Source organism: Cyprinodon variegatus, unplaced genomic scaffold (genome assembly GCF_000732505.1).
Source record: "Cyprinodon variegatus isolate N-32 unplaced genomic scaffold, C_variegatus-1.0 Scaffold345, whole genome shotgun sequence".
Taxonomy (NCBI): domain Eukaryota; kingdom Metazoa; phylum Chordata; class Actinopteri; order Cyprinodontiformes; family Cyprinodontidae; genus Cyprinodon; species Cyprinodon variegatus.
Genome location: NW_015150798.1, coordinates 214,149 through 229,278, shown reverse-complemented (window position 1 = coordinate 229,278; position 15,130 = coordinate 214,149). Strand labels below are relative to the sequence as shown.

At 36.7% G+C, this 15,130-nt stretch overlaps 1 protein-coding gene across 1 annotated transcript in view; it reads right to left on the bottom strand.

Annotated features, from left to right (window-relative positions):
• Positions 1 to 15,130, bottom strand: part of LOC107091620 (RAS guanyl-releasing protein 1-like) — a 31,097-nt gene that overhangs the window by 11,516 nt on the left and 4,451 nt on the right. Inside the window, exons 2-8 of the mRNA XM_015385638.1 lie at positions 10,744 to 10,919; positions 7,969 to 8,080; positions 7,705 to 7,767; positions 7,484 to 7,615; positions 7,210 to 7,351; positions 2,387 to 2,560; positions 2,164 to 2,280 (exon numbers count right to left, since the gene is read on the bottom strand). Of these exons, the coding sequence (XP_015241124.1) occupies positions 2,164 to 2,280; positions 2,387 to 2,560; positions 7,210 to 7,351; positions 7,484 to 7,615; positions 7,705 to 7,767; positions 7,969 to 8,080; positions 10,744 to 10,919 (916 nt within the window). The remainder of the gene's footprint in view (positions 1 to 2,163; positions 2,281 to 2,386; positions 2,561 to 7,209; positions 7,352 to 7,483; positions 7,616 to 7,704; positions 7,768 to 7,968; positions 8,081 to 10,743; positions 10,920 to 15,130) is intronic.

Genomic DNA, 15,130 nt, shown 5'->3' with positions numbered 1-15,130 from the left:
CAGATGAGAAACCGACAACAATCAAGGAAAAATCAGCCCCCTTTAATTTAGCAGGGTTATTACTCCACAAAAATGCTTTAAAACTTTATAGGATGATCATAGCTCTTAAAACTCTCCTTTAACACAAATGCCTTACTTACTTTTTTTAAAATAAATTTAACAAAGACTTACTTACTGTTAGTTTTACTCTGGGACTTACTATAGATCACTTACATTTTTTGTTTATTTACTTTCACTTAGAGCCTTGAGATGCTAATCATAAAGCTGCAGTGACATATAATCAGCAAGATGATCACATAAAGCGGATATGGAATATATATAAGAAATAAAATAGAGATATGGAATCAATATATAAATTTATTTATTGCCATTCTTTTTTATTTTATTTATTTGCACAGGATATAAAACAAAAACCAAATGACCTCTTTAGTTTGGTCCGGCTTTAATCATATACTTCTGAGGTCAAAGCTGTTTAAAACCATTGAAACGCGGATAGGGCTGTTTAACTATAGGTTTAAGGCTTCTTGTGCAGGCTTTTGATACATGGACATTTTTTTTTTAATTCTGGGTTTATCTACAGATTTGATCAATTTTATTTATCTGCCTTTTTTTATGTGTTTTTTATGTGGTCTATGCTCTCTCTGTAATTTAATAGTTATTTCTTGATTTCATTAAGCACATGGTCAACATTTTCATGGATGTGCTATAAAAGATTTATTGGTTCATATTTTTAATTTCAAAGTGTGAAATATTAAATTCATTTTAATACCAGTCAAATATCATACAAAACCCTGTTACTAAATGAGTAATTTAATTTTGTAAGGAGAGAACTATTTCTGCCCAATGTGAGAAACCAAAGGCCCCTAAGGCGTAGAACTAGCCTTGGTGGTAACGACAGCCATCGGTTGTTTGGAATATCTGCCAACTGGTCTTTTCGATCACTGTACGGGGATTTTGGCACAATTTTCTTTGCAAAAAAGAAAATTATTCAATTAAAAAAGAAGGAATTTAGCCACACTGGAGGGTCTTATTGTTTAACACCTCAGTATAAACTCTCTGGAAATCGATCAGCTCACTAAAATGTTTTGATTTGGTTTATATTTCAGCAGTTTTGCGGATGTTTGATCACTGTCCGTCTTTATAACCACAGAACCCTTCAGCTATATGTCAACACTGAAAAGCTTCACATTCCACCTCTGTTTAGTTTTCTGCTAATGATAACGGATCCATGGACGCAGCAGGCCCTCCAGCTCTTTAAGCAGCAAAAACACAGATAAACATGACACTACTTCCACCGTGTTTCGCCATTGGTATGATTGCTCCCCAACATTTCAAACTGCCTTCTGCTCTCTTGGGAATGGGTTGAATGCAGAGGTCAAGTTTTAATTCATTATTCTTTTATTAATCTTATCCTTATACAGATATTTACCCACTTTTTTACAACTTTCAACCAGACAGACCTTCAAAAGAGTCCCAGTTTGTGATTATTATGGCTAAATTAATTTGAACCTTCTTGCTTTTTTTCTCTTTGGTGGTTTTGGCATTGGAAATCCCCCTTGGAGGCTGTTTTTGTTCGGCTTCTTGTTGTTGATTTGTGCACATAGACTTGAACTTTTACAAGTGCTCTAGAAGTTGTGACTTTTTATGTGATCTCCTAGATAAGACATTTATGTAGCCAGCCGCTTATGGGAAAGTCCACCACTATATTATGTTTGCTGGAGGCTCAAAGCTTTAGAAATATTTTTGTATACATTTGCAGATCAATAGATGACATTGACATTGTTTTTATATGCTATTTAATGAATTTTGTTTGGGGACTTATGTATTCCCTTTTGAACTCTTTTAGTGTTGCCAGTTTCTTCATAAGATTTCTTTATATCTGCAGACTGAGTGGGGCCGTTAAAACTAACTCTGTTTTCCTTATTTTCCAAACAATCATAATTATAAACATTTCCGTTTTTATATTTACATTTATTGATCTGAGGCCATCTGCTGTAAAGGAATGCAAAACCCAAGAGCAAGTTTAATCACTAAAATAAGCTATTTTATTAAATATGAGCGAAAAGAGTGATATAATGTCTTTAAAGCAGGTAAATTATTGAAGCTTTGAGCTAAATTAGTCATCAACACTGACTCAGGGGTTATAAGTAATACTGAAAATACCTTAGTGATGTCAGGAGGCAGCAGATTAGACGTGTCTTTGAGGCGAGAGATCGAACTGTGACAGAGGCCTCCGGTTACTGCCATTAGAGTGTTAAAGTTTTGCAAGGCTCTCAGTTTCTGCAGGAGAAAAAACCCCTTAAATGAACGACTTGAAAACGAAGCCATGATTCCCCTAAAGATACTGAAGTGCTGAAGTGATTGGTGATTCCAGGCCTCTGGTTACCTGAGCCACGTGAATAAACTTGGTGAAGACCTGGGCTCTTTGCTGGGCAGTGTGTCTGCTGAGGATCATCAGCTGGACCCACTGGGAAACTCCATTACACATCATTACGGAGCGCTCCAGGGCAGGGTTGTCCCTCACAGAGCCTCGCACCACGTAGCTGCGGTAGTCTAGGAACTGATGGATGAGATAAAAGATGAAAGATCAAAACAATGTTGAAAAAACCCCCAAATAAATCAGCACCTATAACTTCAATCTTCCTGATTTTACAGATTACTTTTCAGTTTCTCTGCCCCAATCTGTAACTAAAAAATAAAGTAAGACCTCACTGATGCTCTTACTAAATTACTCTTCAGGTGAGGAAAAGTAAACTGTTTAAATTGTATCTAAATTGTATATAACAGGGAAAATATCCCAATCTAGTAAAGGACTGGTTACAGATTAAGAGTCATACATTGTTCAAACAGGATCTTTTTTAAATTAGTTATCCATGACTTCCCAAAAAGATCTGAAAGGGAGGCAAATTAATTGATTTAATTCAGTCTTCAAAACAGGAGAAGAGAGGCTTTCATTTAAGTAAGGGTCAAATTCAATTAATTCCTATAAAATTATCACTTAAAAACTGAAACTGTGACAAAAAAGGCTGGATAAAGACCAAAGTTTATCTTACACCACACACAAAGAGCCAGAGGGTAAGGAATAAGTAATGCATCTTCAAAGCTTGCTGTTAAAAAAAACTTCTCCATAAAATCAGAAGTTACGATCATCAAATCTCCATAAAAACCATTAGACACTGTCTACATGCTAAATAGTTATTAGGGAAAATACAATTTTTTGTTTTACTATCGTAAACATAAACCAGCTGAGCCGGTTTAATGGAACCATGGAGATTTGCCACATTAGACCTTTGGAAAAATGATCTCTTTGGAAACAAATGCTGCAGATTGTTTTGTTTGTAGAAGAAGCCTCTGCAAGAAAACCGAAAATGGATCGTTGAGTAGCACATAACCCAAAACATATATGACCAAATCTGCACAAAAGTAATTAATCAGATGCAAAGTAAACTTTCTTTCTCTTCAATCTCAGTCTCCTAACCTTAATCCACAATTTTAATGACTCTCCTCTCCTTGTGCTCCAAAATATTTTAGGAGAAAATTATCCACTGGATTATTTTGTTGGTGCAAATAAGGCTGATATAACTGATTGTGATAAAATGTGTATTTGTTTTCTTACCACTAAATAAATGTCATGAAGCTATTTTAAAAAAAATATATATTTATGGTTGAGATGATGCTATTACAATAACATATCTTTTCGAAGAATTTGTCAACAAAGTAGTGAGGTTTCAGAAGGTACTGACTGTCAATAATTACTTAACAAAAACTAAAAAGTTTTTTTGTGCAACAATGTCATTTACACAGTTAATTTTTGCATGTATTTTCTAATGAGTTTATGAGCCTGAGATCGTAAAAGGTTCAACATATGCTCATATTTGTAAACTAATTTAAACCTACTTATATGCAAACACCATTTGTAGCTTTTTAAATTTTCAAGTAATTGAATGAAAAAAAAGTACATAAAAAATATTGCACAAATATGTATCATCTATTTGAAAACAAAAATTTTTGAAAAAAAGAAAACCTTATATCCTAAGTTTTATCAAAGAAGGTTGCAATCAAAATATTTTAATGACATAAAAATAAACTATAAATATATGTAAACATGCATGTTTTTAATTTCCCCTTTTCAACAACCTGTCTGATCTATAAATGTGTTATGTAAAAAAAACAGCAACATGTATTTATTGCAGTTTAAGTCCCAGACATATAAATATAAAAGATCAAATCTTGAAACAAAACATCCAACCGTTTTTCTTTCTGCTCTTAATCATTATTTAGTCCCTTTTTTCTGCCTTTAGTTCTCTTCATACATGAGGTCACTAACTCTGTAGCTGTGTACATTGAGTCCCCCGTGGAATTGTACAGATGATGCTTTTTAAGTCATACAAGGCTTTGCGGTTGACCAAATGTTGAAATCACATATTGTACCTTTCTCTCTGAAAGGTTGCACGAAGACACTGATGTGTCATTTTGTTGTTTTCGCACAACGGAAAGCTGTTGTGTTTAAAGTTTCAGTTTTGATCAGTTGTGTTTAACTGACAGCTGCATAGTTATTATTTTAAAGGACAGGGTTTTTTTGTTATTATGTGCTTTTATTGTGATAACAGTAATTTTGCTTTGGTTCTAGTTTGATAGCATCCTTTAAAGAATTTTTCATCGTAACACATTAACATCTCCGGCGCTTTTAGCTTTTGAATTTGAGAAGTTTAGAGGAAGGCTGAAATCCACTTGCTACTAATAAATACAAACTAAATAAAATCCGGGGCAACCAGTTGTTCTCACATGTTGCCCAGAATTGATCAGACAGAAATCAAAGAGGCTCATGCTAACCCTGGAAGATCAGCAGAGATCCAGAGTTTGAGCAGAATAATTTATTTATTTTCATTCAAGTAACACGGAGCATTGCTGCTAAGGAGGGATTTGCCAATTAGTAATGGAGTGGAGGTAAATTCGGACTTCAGACAATTCAGAAGAAGATTGGTTTTCGTTGGTATAAAGCCTGTGCAAACTGCAGCAACGGACTGAAATAAGAAGGATGTGATCTCCTAAAAAGAGGCAGTTTTTTATTGCATATATTAATCGATTGATCACAATAGTTCATTCAGAATTGCCTTATCCCTAAATTAGATTTATACTGAACACCAGCGAAGCTGTAATGTTGAACATTAATGTCATTAATTGTAAAAGCGGTGCAAGGTGTAGACATGTATATCATTATTCATTTTATATACTCTCTTGTTTGATCTCATCAGAACCCCCAAAGATTTACAGGAATATTAGCAGTAAGAGGTACAAAGTATAATACATGTCTTCATTTTTCTTCCCTCCAACACCTAACCACTACCTTGTTTTGGTCTATTGCATGATCATGAACTACATTAATATTTGTGATTTGAATGTGAAAAGGTTCAAGAGTTTGAAGTTTTGAAATGCACTCTGTTTTATGATAGTGTGTAAGATTAAATCAACAAATCAACACTTAAAGTAAGAAAATGCGTTTCAGTTTTTTTGCCCCTTAACTTACGGTAGTAAATGAGACATTTATTCAGGCCTAATTTTAGACCAAAACTAAAAAAGTAAAAAAAAAAAAGACAGAACTAGCAAAGTTTTCCAGGTTTTAACCTTTAAATTCACAAGTAAATTTGGATCCATTTTCACATTTGATTTACAAATCATTTGACAACTACAGGGAAAAGACTTGAGTATGATTACATACATATATTTTTACATATGTATAACTTCTTATAAGTACTACTGATAAAAATATATATTGAAATCCACAGAAATCAATTAAATATGAAGATTAAATACAAAAGAAATTTAGGAGTTTTGTTTTTGTTTGCTTACATTGCAGTGGATAAACATTCTGGTTTTAGGAGCAGTTAATAACAAACAAAACAATTTTTAATTAACTGACTAATAACAGGCAATATTTTAAAAAGCAAACTTGTAAAAGTCCAAGGAAATGAAACATAAGCGAAATTCAATCTGAAAGATCTTATCAGCTTCACCTGAACCACCTGCGATGTCCCTCTTTAAGCTCCATCCAATCAGTTGGGGGCCGCACCTTATCCTAAGCCAATCATCTTTCAAGATCCTCTTCATTTAACTCCTTGCCCAGCTTCTGTCTCCCACACATAAGCAAACTTTCACCCACCTCCTCCCCCATTCTCAGTCCCACTCATCCTCTGGCTTATTCCACCACCAGGAGGTGAGACTACTCTAATCCTTTTCTAGGTTACTCATCCAAGGCGTATGATGATTCACAGCATCAAGGTCTTCTGCCGGGGCCAGAGTGCCAAATAACTTCTTCTGTTTATGTCCTCATCTGCTTCTGTCAGCCTCAGCAGATGGCCACTCACACTAAGCCTGGTTCTGCTGGAGGTTTGTTTCTATTAAAAGGGAGTTTTCCTTTCCACTGTCTCCACATGCATGCTCAGTGTGAGGGATAGCAGAGAATCAATGAGTCCTCACAATCAGCAGGTTTTTCTTAGATAGCAGTATTTTGAAGAATATGATTGTGATACCTATATAAAATAAATTTTATATTTTCCAGTTGCAACTTTTCTCTGTGTAAGTTCCTTAGTTTTGATAATTATTCCCCTGCTATATCTGCTATATTAGGCCCAAACCCAGTGGCTTTTCAAGTTGACAACGCTAAGGGGCTGTTATTACTTATGTTTTTACTACTGAAAAACATAATTAAGTATAAATTAGACAAACAACATTTTTTTTAAAGAGCTAATTATTGAAGTTAAGAAATCCCTTTCAGGTGTTTTCTATTTTGATGTTTAAAAAATTTTTTTTCCAGCTACAAAAACAAGAACTTTATCTGAAAACTCTCCCTGCATTTAGCCAGGGTTCAGTAATGGATTTACCAAAGTCTCCTATTCAGTAACAGTTGATGGATTTATTGACATAAAAACAAAATGGAATAATAATGATTTGTTTTGTAGCTAGCTAAATACGCTGCAGGGATGAATTTTCTGGAGCCTCACAAAACTATTCCTGGAGCTGCAAATGGCCCTGGGGCCTTAGATTGGATCGCCCTGCCCTAAACAAATGGACAGATGGAGTTGAGGAAAGAGGAGTTTGATGTTTCCTACACAGGTTAAAACTGTGGCTGATCCTTTCACAAACAGACAGAGCGTGAAATACCTCCTCACAATAGTCAATAGATCGTATGCTGATTGACCGCTAACTTACAGAGACGTTGCAGAAGTTTTTAAACTCCAGATAGCTTAGATGCTCGGCCATCTCATCCGGCTCCATGTGGTCAAATATTAGAGACACCTTCCTCTTCTTCACAGAGGGCGAGGGTGCCTGTGATGCGTTCAAATGAGGGCTTCTGGGAAGAAAAGAGAGAGACATGAGGCAAAAATAGTCTACCGTGTTTTTTATTGAAAAAAAAATGTGCTAAACTGAGAAAACAACATTTCCTCTAGAGTACGGAGGTGGCCTGAATGAAAGCAGGACTCACAAGCAGGAGGTGTCAATCAGCTGGGAGTGTGTCTGTTCTCCGTCCAGCCGGACCAGCTCCCATAGGTCCCCCATCATCTGTTCCAGGACGGGGTCCTTCTCAAATACTGCCGGGAACTTGCTGATCCACTGCCTTACGCCCGGAGCAGAACACAAAACATGTTTACTACTCGCAAATGGAGCAGGATAACCAGTTCTGCTGCAACTGGTGTCCTTACTCACCGTACAAGGTGGTAGATCTGTGTCCGCCTCAGTGCTCTCTTGTCGGAGGGACAATCCTTATAGGTAGGAAGAAAAAAGTCAAGGATCCTAACCCATATCAATAGTATGAACATACAACTGAACTCCATGCAGTGATATGTATGCTCCAAATCTACTTTACAGGAGCCCCACACAAAGCAATGGCTGTTTCTTGATCTGATTATAGCAGAACTAAACATGTGACGGGGAGCAGAGCACCAGCCGCTCCAGGAGACCAAAGGATATAGGGTAAGGAGCTTCTGGACGAACATCTGAGATGGAACGACCCAGCTGTGCATCATCAGGGTCATGTTGACCAGCTGGGAACCTCGGGGGTTGGAAGTCTTCCCCTCTGAATCTAGAAAGGAAGAAACATCTGTGTCTTTAAATCAGAGGGATTAAACAAAACCAAAACAAAGTTAGCTGAGCCAACGGTCTGTTTGGAGTCGGTTCATTTCAGGTCAGTGAGCTCTGCAGCTCAGGTAGACAGATTTCCTCCAATTCAGACATTTCTTCTGATAAATTTAAGGGTTTTGAATGATTTGTTTAACCATCCTTACTCCAGAGTGAGATGATTGCATCTTCCAAACACAATTTTCCCTACCTAACCTTTTGTGCACTTTTTTAGTCATTTATGTTCAGAATTTGGATCCAAATCTGGGTGTTCTCCTCTCTGATTTTTGTTGCTTTGTGATGAAAGGCTTTTTATGGAGATCAACAGGCTCCTGGTATGATTCCCTTTGGATATATTTATAAAAGTCATGCAGTTCCTTTAAAATAGATTGTTTTCAATTTTTAACCATTGCAACCAAATTTTCAACTGGACCTTGGGAAAACTATTCCAAAAACACGGTCTGTTCAATAAACCAGCTAAAGATGCCTGGGGACATTGTCCTGTTGTGACACCATGTAAGATTAGAGAAAATTGGTTAGGATGATTAAAGACCAGCAAGGTTAAAAATTTAACTGGTATCCACTAAAATACCAGTGTCACCCTCTGCAGGAAAAGCATTTTTATCCCTTTAATAAAAATTGGAGCACATACTGTACACACCAAGCTTTTGTCTATTTTTTTATTGGATAAAAACGTTTTCTCAATGGACAGCGTGGTGGTGGTTGTAGTATTATGCGGTTTGGCTGTTTTATTTTAGCGATAGTGGTTGTGATGCACCACATCTATTAAATAAAATAATGAGGAAGGACTGTTTTCAAATTCCTCAATTTCTCAGTGGGGAGAAAAGTGCAATTTAAAATTGGTGGTTTGATTACAGCTTTAAGGGACCAATTTAAACCTCAGGTTGCCTATTGATAAGTAATTTATGGTATGACTGCAAATGTTGTGATTGCAGCTAGATAAATTAGCCAATCCGCACCGCAATGTAAAAATGCTTTTTGAGTGGACAGTGAAAAGAAAATTCACTTTTTCAAAGTTTGTCTTCAAATATCAACAGAGGTAAATGTATGCATGGGAGCCTATATAGGGGGAGTGGAACCTAACTGAACTGTGCTTTTATGCCAGAGGTTACGAGTTCGAGCCCCACTCCCACAGACTGCCACTCTGTGTCCCTTAATAAAGTTCATTTATCATATGAATATTTATTTTTTTTACCATGTGTATAATAGAGGAAATCCACAAAGGAACCAAACTTGTGATATCACTCTCAGGTTAAAAAAAACAAACAAACACTGAAGTTTGTGTTGTGTAATGATTCTTGAAAAAAAGTTCAAATAAAACCTGCTGGTGATCAGAGGTGTCAAAAGTATAAATACTTATTAATCAAGTGAAAGTATAAACCACTTTTGCAGAAGTTAGAGTATAAATTTAAGCTTTTTACTCGTTTAAAGTAGCGTTTTTAAAACTACTTAGAGTATAAAAGTAATGCAGGAGAAAATGTTAAGAACGGATGCTTTAAACCTTATACTGTTACTGCATTACCCTATTAAAGGAAAATTTTTCTACAATTCAGGATGATAACTTCCTTAGACTTACTTTTCTTAGTTTTATGACTAACGGTAACAGTCAAATGGAGGTTTGCATCATCTTGATGATACGTGGAGCACAACAAGTTGATGCAACCACAAAGAAATTCATTGTCTGGATGAAAAAAATTATTTTTAAATACCACCAGGTCATAAAGAAAACAAGCTTAAATGAAACAAACCTAATAAGTCTACTTTTAACATGTAAGGAGCAGAAAGTAGAAATAATTGTAAAAAATGTAAGGAGTAGAAGTAGAAAGTTGTCTAAAAACAATTGCTTCAGCAAAGTATATACTTAAGTAAGGTAACAAAGTATTTGTACTTTGTTACTTGACACCTCTGCTGGTGAAGAGTGGAAACTTCTCATTGTATGACGAAGCAACAACTAAAAAACTCTCCTCCATGTCTTAAATACCACCTATACTGCTGCAGTTTCCATAGTGCAAGGTTTACTTTAAATAAACCGTTAAATCATAATGATGAACTAGTGTCTTAAAACATGTTCAATTGATCCTAGGTGATTATTTCTCTGCAGATATTCGGATTTATGTTTTTTAGATGAGGCAATTAATAAAAGAGAGGGAGAGATATTCCTCATACAACAAAAATTGATTGTATGAGAAAACCCTTTTATCATCTGGGCTCAATCTTCTCTTTAACTCATCTTTCAGTTACACTGAAAAAAATGAAATCTAGAGAAGTCATTTTTTCTTAAAATAATTTGTTTGTTCATTTGTTCTTGAAGTGAGAAGATAAAAGAGACATTTTGCAAATGGAACAAGACAATTTAGATGTAAAATAAGAAAATACAATTGTTTCAAGTGCATATTATCGAATTATCTTATTTTAAGAGTAAAAATACTCATTCCATTTGCAAACTATCTTATTTACCTATTCAAATCAAGGGTAAATACACTTAATTGAAGAAATGTTTACTTATTTCTAGATAATTTTTTCAGTGTAGGCAACCTTGTTTTGATGTAGGCTAACAGCACCACAAACTATATAAGCATGTGTGTACGTAACAAAGCAGAGACAAACCGAAACAATTCAGGCAGCGCAGTATGAGTTCATCCAGGCTGGCAGCACTGGCACTAGGAGCAGAGCTGGGGCTCTGCAGGGCCTTGCTGATGTCTTGAGGACTGGGACATGTGTTCCTCCTGCGCTGGCCCTGCCTCCCGCCCTTTGGCCTGCCAGAAGTCTCCACATTGGGTTTCCTTAGAGAGGGACAGAGACAAAAAGAGAGCAACAGACAGACATAGAGTGTCAGTTGTCTAGAAATAAGTAGAGCAACTTGTGGTAAGATGGTGCAGGTCAGCATGTGCAGAAGCGCAGCTCCCCACATCAGATAAGAGGTGCTGCATCTCTGCAGCCCTTTGAGGCGTCACGCACAAACAGAATCACTCTAAAGATAGACTCTAGATGTTCTATCTTCAGCCTCTTTTAAAACGATAAATGAAGGGCAGACAAAATGCAATCAGCTTACTTAGAACAAAAATGTTTACAAAGCATTGCCTGTCGGAATTTACCAAAACAAAGCAAAATTACTCAAAACATCGAACTATATCTAATTTTATCATGACACAACCACAGACTTCAAGGCATCTCAGTGTGATTTAATGCAGTCGCACAACATCATAGGTATTTTTGCAAAGAGAAAGGAAAAAACAAATTCTACTTATAAAATGTATTTGCAGACATCCCTATTTACTCCTTAATAAACACTGATTCCTTGATCTTAACAGGATTACATAAAAGACTGACATGTGTTTTTATTTACCTCCTTTATTTCAAAACCCTTGATAAGAAAAAAGCATGCATTCATGTGGGTGTAATCATAACCAAACCAATGTAAACAAAGAACAGAGCAGACATCACTGGGATAAAGTTGCACTGGATACAAGATTAAAAAGGGAATTAAAGCAAATATATGCAAAACTCTTATTTGTATAAAACATACCTTCTTGTAAAATAATATTTCTAATAAAAAAAAAACAGAATAAGTGCTAAAAGTATCCTTGTCTCACTCTAAACGTATTCATGATTGCAGTTTTGTTACCACATGGTTATTACAACAATGATGGGAAAATGTCACATGTTTGGTGACTCTCCCTTTCAAATAAACCAATTACTTTGCAATCTGGGGAGCCGTAACAAAAGTACAAAATGATGCCAGCCCTCGATACCTCGGCTATGACATCACATTTGCGGAAACCTTACAAAAGCAGCCGTTCTTGTGAAAAGCTGGAACATGAACTTGTTTCTGAAACAGTTTGAAGTCTTTGGTTTGAGCTCCTCGCCATCACACAGGATGAAAGCTGCGATGTTTCATTTCAGATAACGCGGCAGAGCTAAGTGTTTGCCTTTTGTGTGAGGTCCCCTTTATTAATGCGCCCTTTTTCTTTGTCGTGATTAGTTTTCAGCTTCCTCTTCCAAAAACCACACATTCAGTTTAGCAATGTTTCTCTTTATTTCTCAATAACCTGTCACTGATTCTTTTTGTTCCTTTTTAAGTGTTTTATTTTGTAAAAGATGAGAGCTCTGTCATTTGAATGAAACCTAGCTGTCATACCTCAGCTGTAAAGAAACTAAAACTTCTTCTCAGCTCCTTCAGATTTTGTCCGTTTAAACTGCGAGCGTTCTGCAATGACACGAAACCGTGTCAGCCTTTTAGCTGCAGCCTCTGTGATGACATTACTAGGAAATGCAGTCAGTTCAGAGAACTCATAGAGAAGTTCCTTGAATGGCCAGACTTACATCCCCTTCTTTTGAATTCTGTGTGCAGCTAATTTCCCCCAGCCTCCTAATATCCCCTACACAGGCACGCACATGCACTACATGTAACCCCGCAGAAGCATCCATCCCTAAGGTCAGTCACACACAAACAAAAAATAAAAGGTTCAGTATATGCACAACACACATAGAGGTGCGTGAGGTGACATTAACTGATCTATTTATACCAACAGCTGCCCCTATGTGCAGCTCCAACCAGGTAGAACAATCCGCATCCCTCACTGATGACCCCCGACTGGCTACATCCTGCAGGTGGTTGCTGTTAAAAACCTGCAGGGCAGTGAAACTCATCCCCACCCCCCCTCCAGGTCCACATGTCTTTACACTTTGTTCAAAATGTTCAAAACACTCCCCTGTGCAGCTTGTGCCACTGTATTTGATTAGCTAGATTAACACGCTTGTAGAGCAAAAAAGACAGAAACTCCTGTGGCAAGCTGTTTATTTAATACCATCGATCTCAGCTGTTCATTTTGGGGAAGTTGGTGCTGCAGTCGCAGCTCTGTTCTCCAGTTTCTAATGAGGCATACTGTATGCAATTTATACCAGGACTGTTAAATTCATTTCCACAGCAATTTAGTAGTATTGTATACAATTCAAATGTATTTGTTTTAGATGATTGTATTTTTCTGCAGTTTCATATATAATACCGTATATTAAACTGAGTCTTGTTTCACTGTATCATGTTATTTGGTGTATGTTGTGCAATGAAAATAAACAATTGTTTTCGTCTATGTTGTCTAGTTTTAATTCTACCCCTCTCACTAGTAGATTTTATTTAACTAACATTTGCAGGGCTTCCAGTTATCCACCCAGCTGTTTCACTAGCTGCACAAAACACCCAGATGTTTTTCCTGTTAGCTTGACCAAATGAGTCAAAAATTGCCATAAGGCGGTATTATAAATCCTCTCATCCTATGACCTGAATATAAAACCTGGCAGTTATCTAATTATTGAGCCTGAAATGCAAATATTTTACAAGTGAGACAATTTCAAGATGATTTAATTTACTAATGAGACATTTTTGACTCGTTTTGACTCTTTGACAGTTTTACTCGGTAACAAACTTCTTCTGACCTACCAGTGAATGACCGTTTTTTGACTAGCTAGTGCGCTACAATAGAATTGAATAGAATAGAACTTTATTGATCTCACGACGGATAAATTAACTTGTGACTTTTTCCGCTCTTATAAACAACAGGATGTGCACAAAGGAGGAAAAGGTGCATGAAGTATAGATGTAAAGTAATCTACAGTAGTTTACATGTGTTGTCTAAAAGGTTTGACTTTTAAACTAGAGAGCCTGAAATAACAACCAGTTAACAGGGGTGATTAACTGGATGAAATAAACCAGAACGAGTTTAAATATTCTCAAATCATGGGCTGTAAATTCTTACTGCCACCAGTCAAAAAATAGCTATTTACAAAAATAGCCAACTATGAAGCTTTCAACCGTAATTTGTTTCCGCCTCACTTAGTTTCCTGGTAAGGTTGTGACATTCTAGTTTATGTTCTGTAAATGAACCTGTCTGCCATTTAGTGCCCATGTTCAAGTGTCACATAGTAAAATGTTTGGCAAAATGTGTATATAATAAACTACAGAGCGGTTCTGAAGGATAAATATATATAAATAACCATCATCCTAAAAGGTGGGAGTCCCCAGGGGTGTGTCCTCAGCCCCATTCTTGATTCAATAATCCCTCATAACTTTGCTCCCCATTCACTCCACCAACACTATAGTCAAATTTGCAGGCGGCATTACTTTTGCAAATCTGAGTATTAATGGTTAGAATGTGGCCTACAAAGAGGAGGCCAAGCACTACATACTATACTAATTAGTTAAAAAAATAATCTGAGCCCCAGCATCTCTAAGATGAAAGACGTAATTACAGCGCACCACACACAAACTTAATCCCCTCTCAGTAAACTGCAAGGAGGATGAGAAAAATAAGAACTGCATGTTCCTGGATGTCCACATCTCTGCTGACCTCATCTGGAACACACGTCTCACAGCAGGTGGGGAAAGCCCAACAAAGACTTTATTTCCTCAGGAAGTCAAAGTGCGTGCACCTTCCTCACCAGTTGCAGTTCTACAGGTGACTGATGGAGAGCCTCTTGGTGTATTGCTGCATTCTGTGGTTCCCCAGTTCCTCTGGGAGAAATAAAAGAACCTGCAGGAGGTTGGGGAAGGCAGCGGAACCTGTTATTGCATAATATTTGCCCTTTATGGCAGGCAATTGAGAAAAGATGCTGCTCAGTTTGTAGTAACACTGGAGGTTTTGAAGAAACAGGCCCTCGTTAGCCGTTGTGTCTTCTTCAATCAGCCCACAAGTGTTTGAAACAAAATTTCTCTCTGCCTTATATGTGATTTAAAGTTGTTGTATTTGCAGAGTACTCTTTCTCTGTTTTAAATTTTACAATCCATGCTTTCACACCAATCAGTAAGCTCTACAAGTGGTTTGTTTGTTTAAACGAGTAAATTTTACCACACACTCAAGATCAAGGACGACCGATCAGATAAACAACAAATAAAATCATCTGCCCTGTACGCCTTTGTTTGTTGCCGTCACCGTTTTTCAGCTTCAGCCATTTCTCTCATCCCCACTAATGTTTTGTTCTTCCCACTGTCAGATGATAC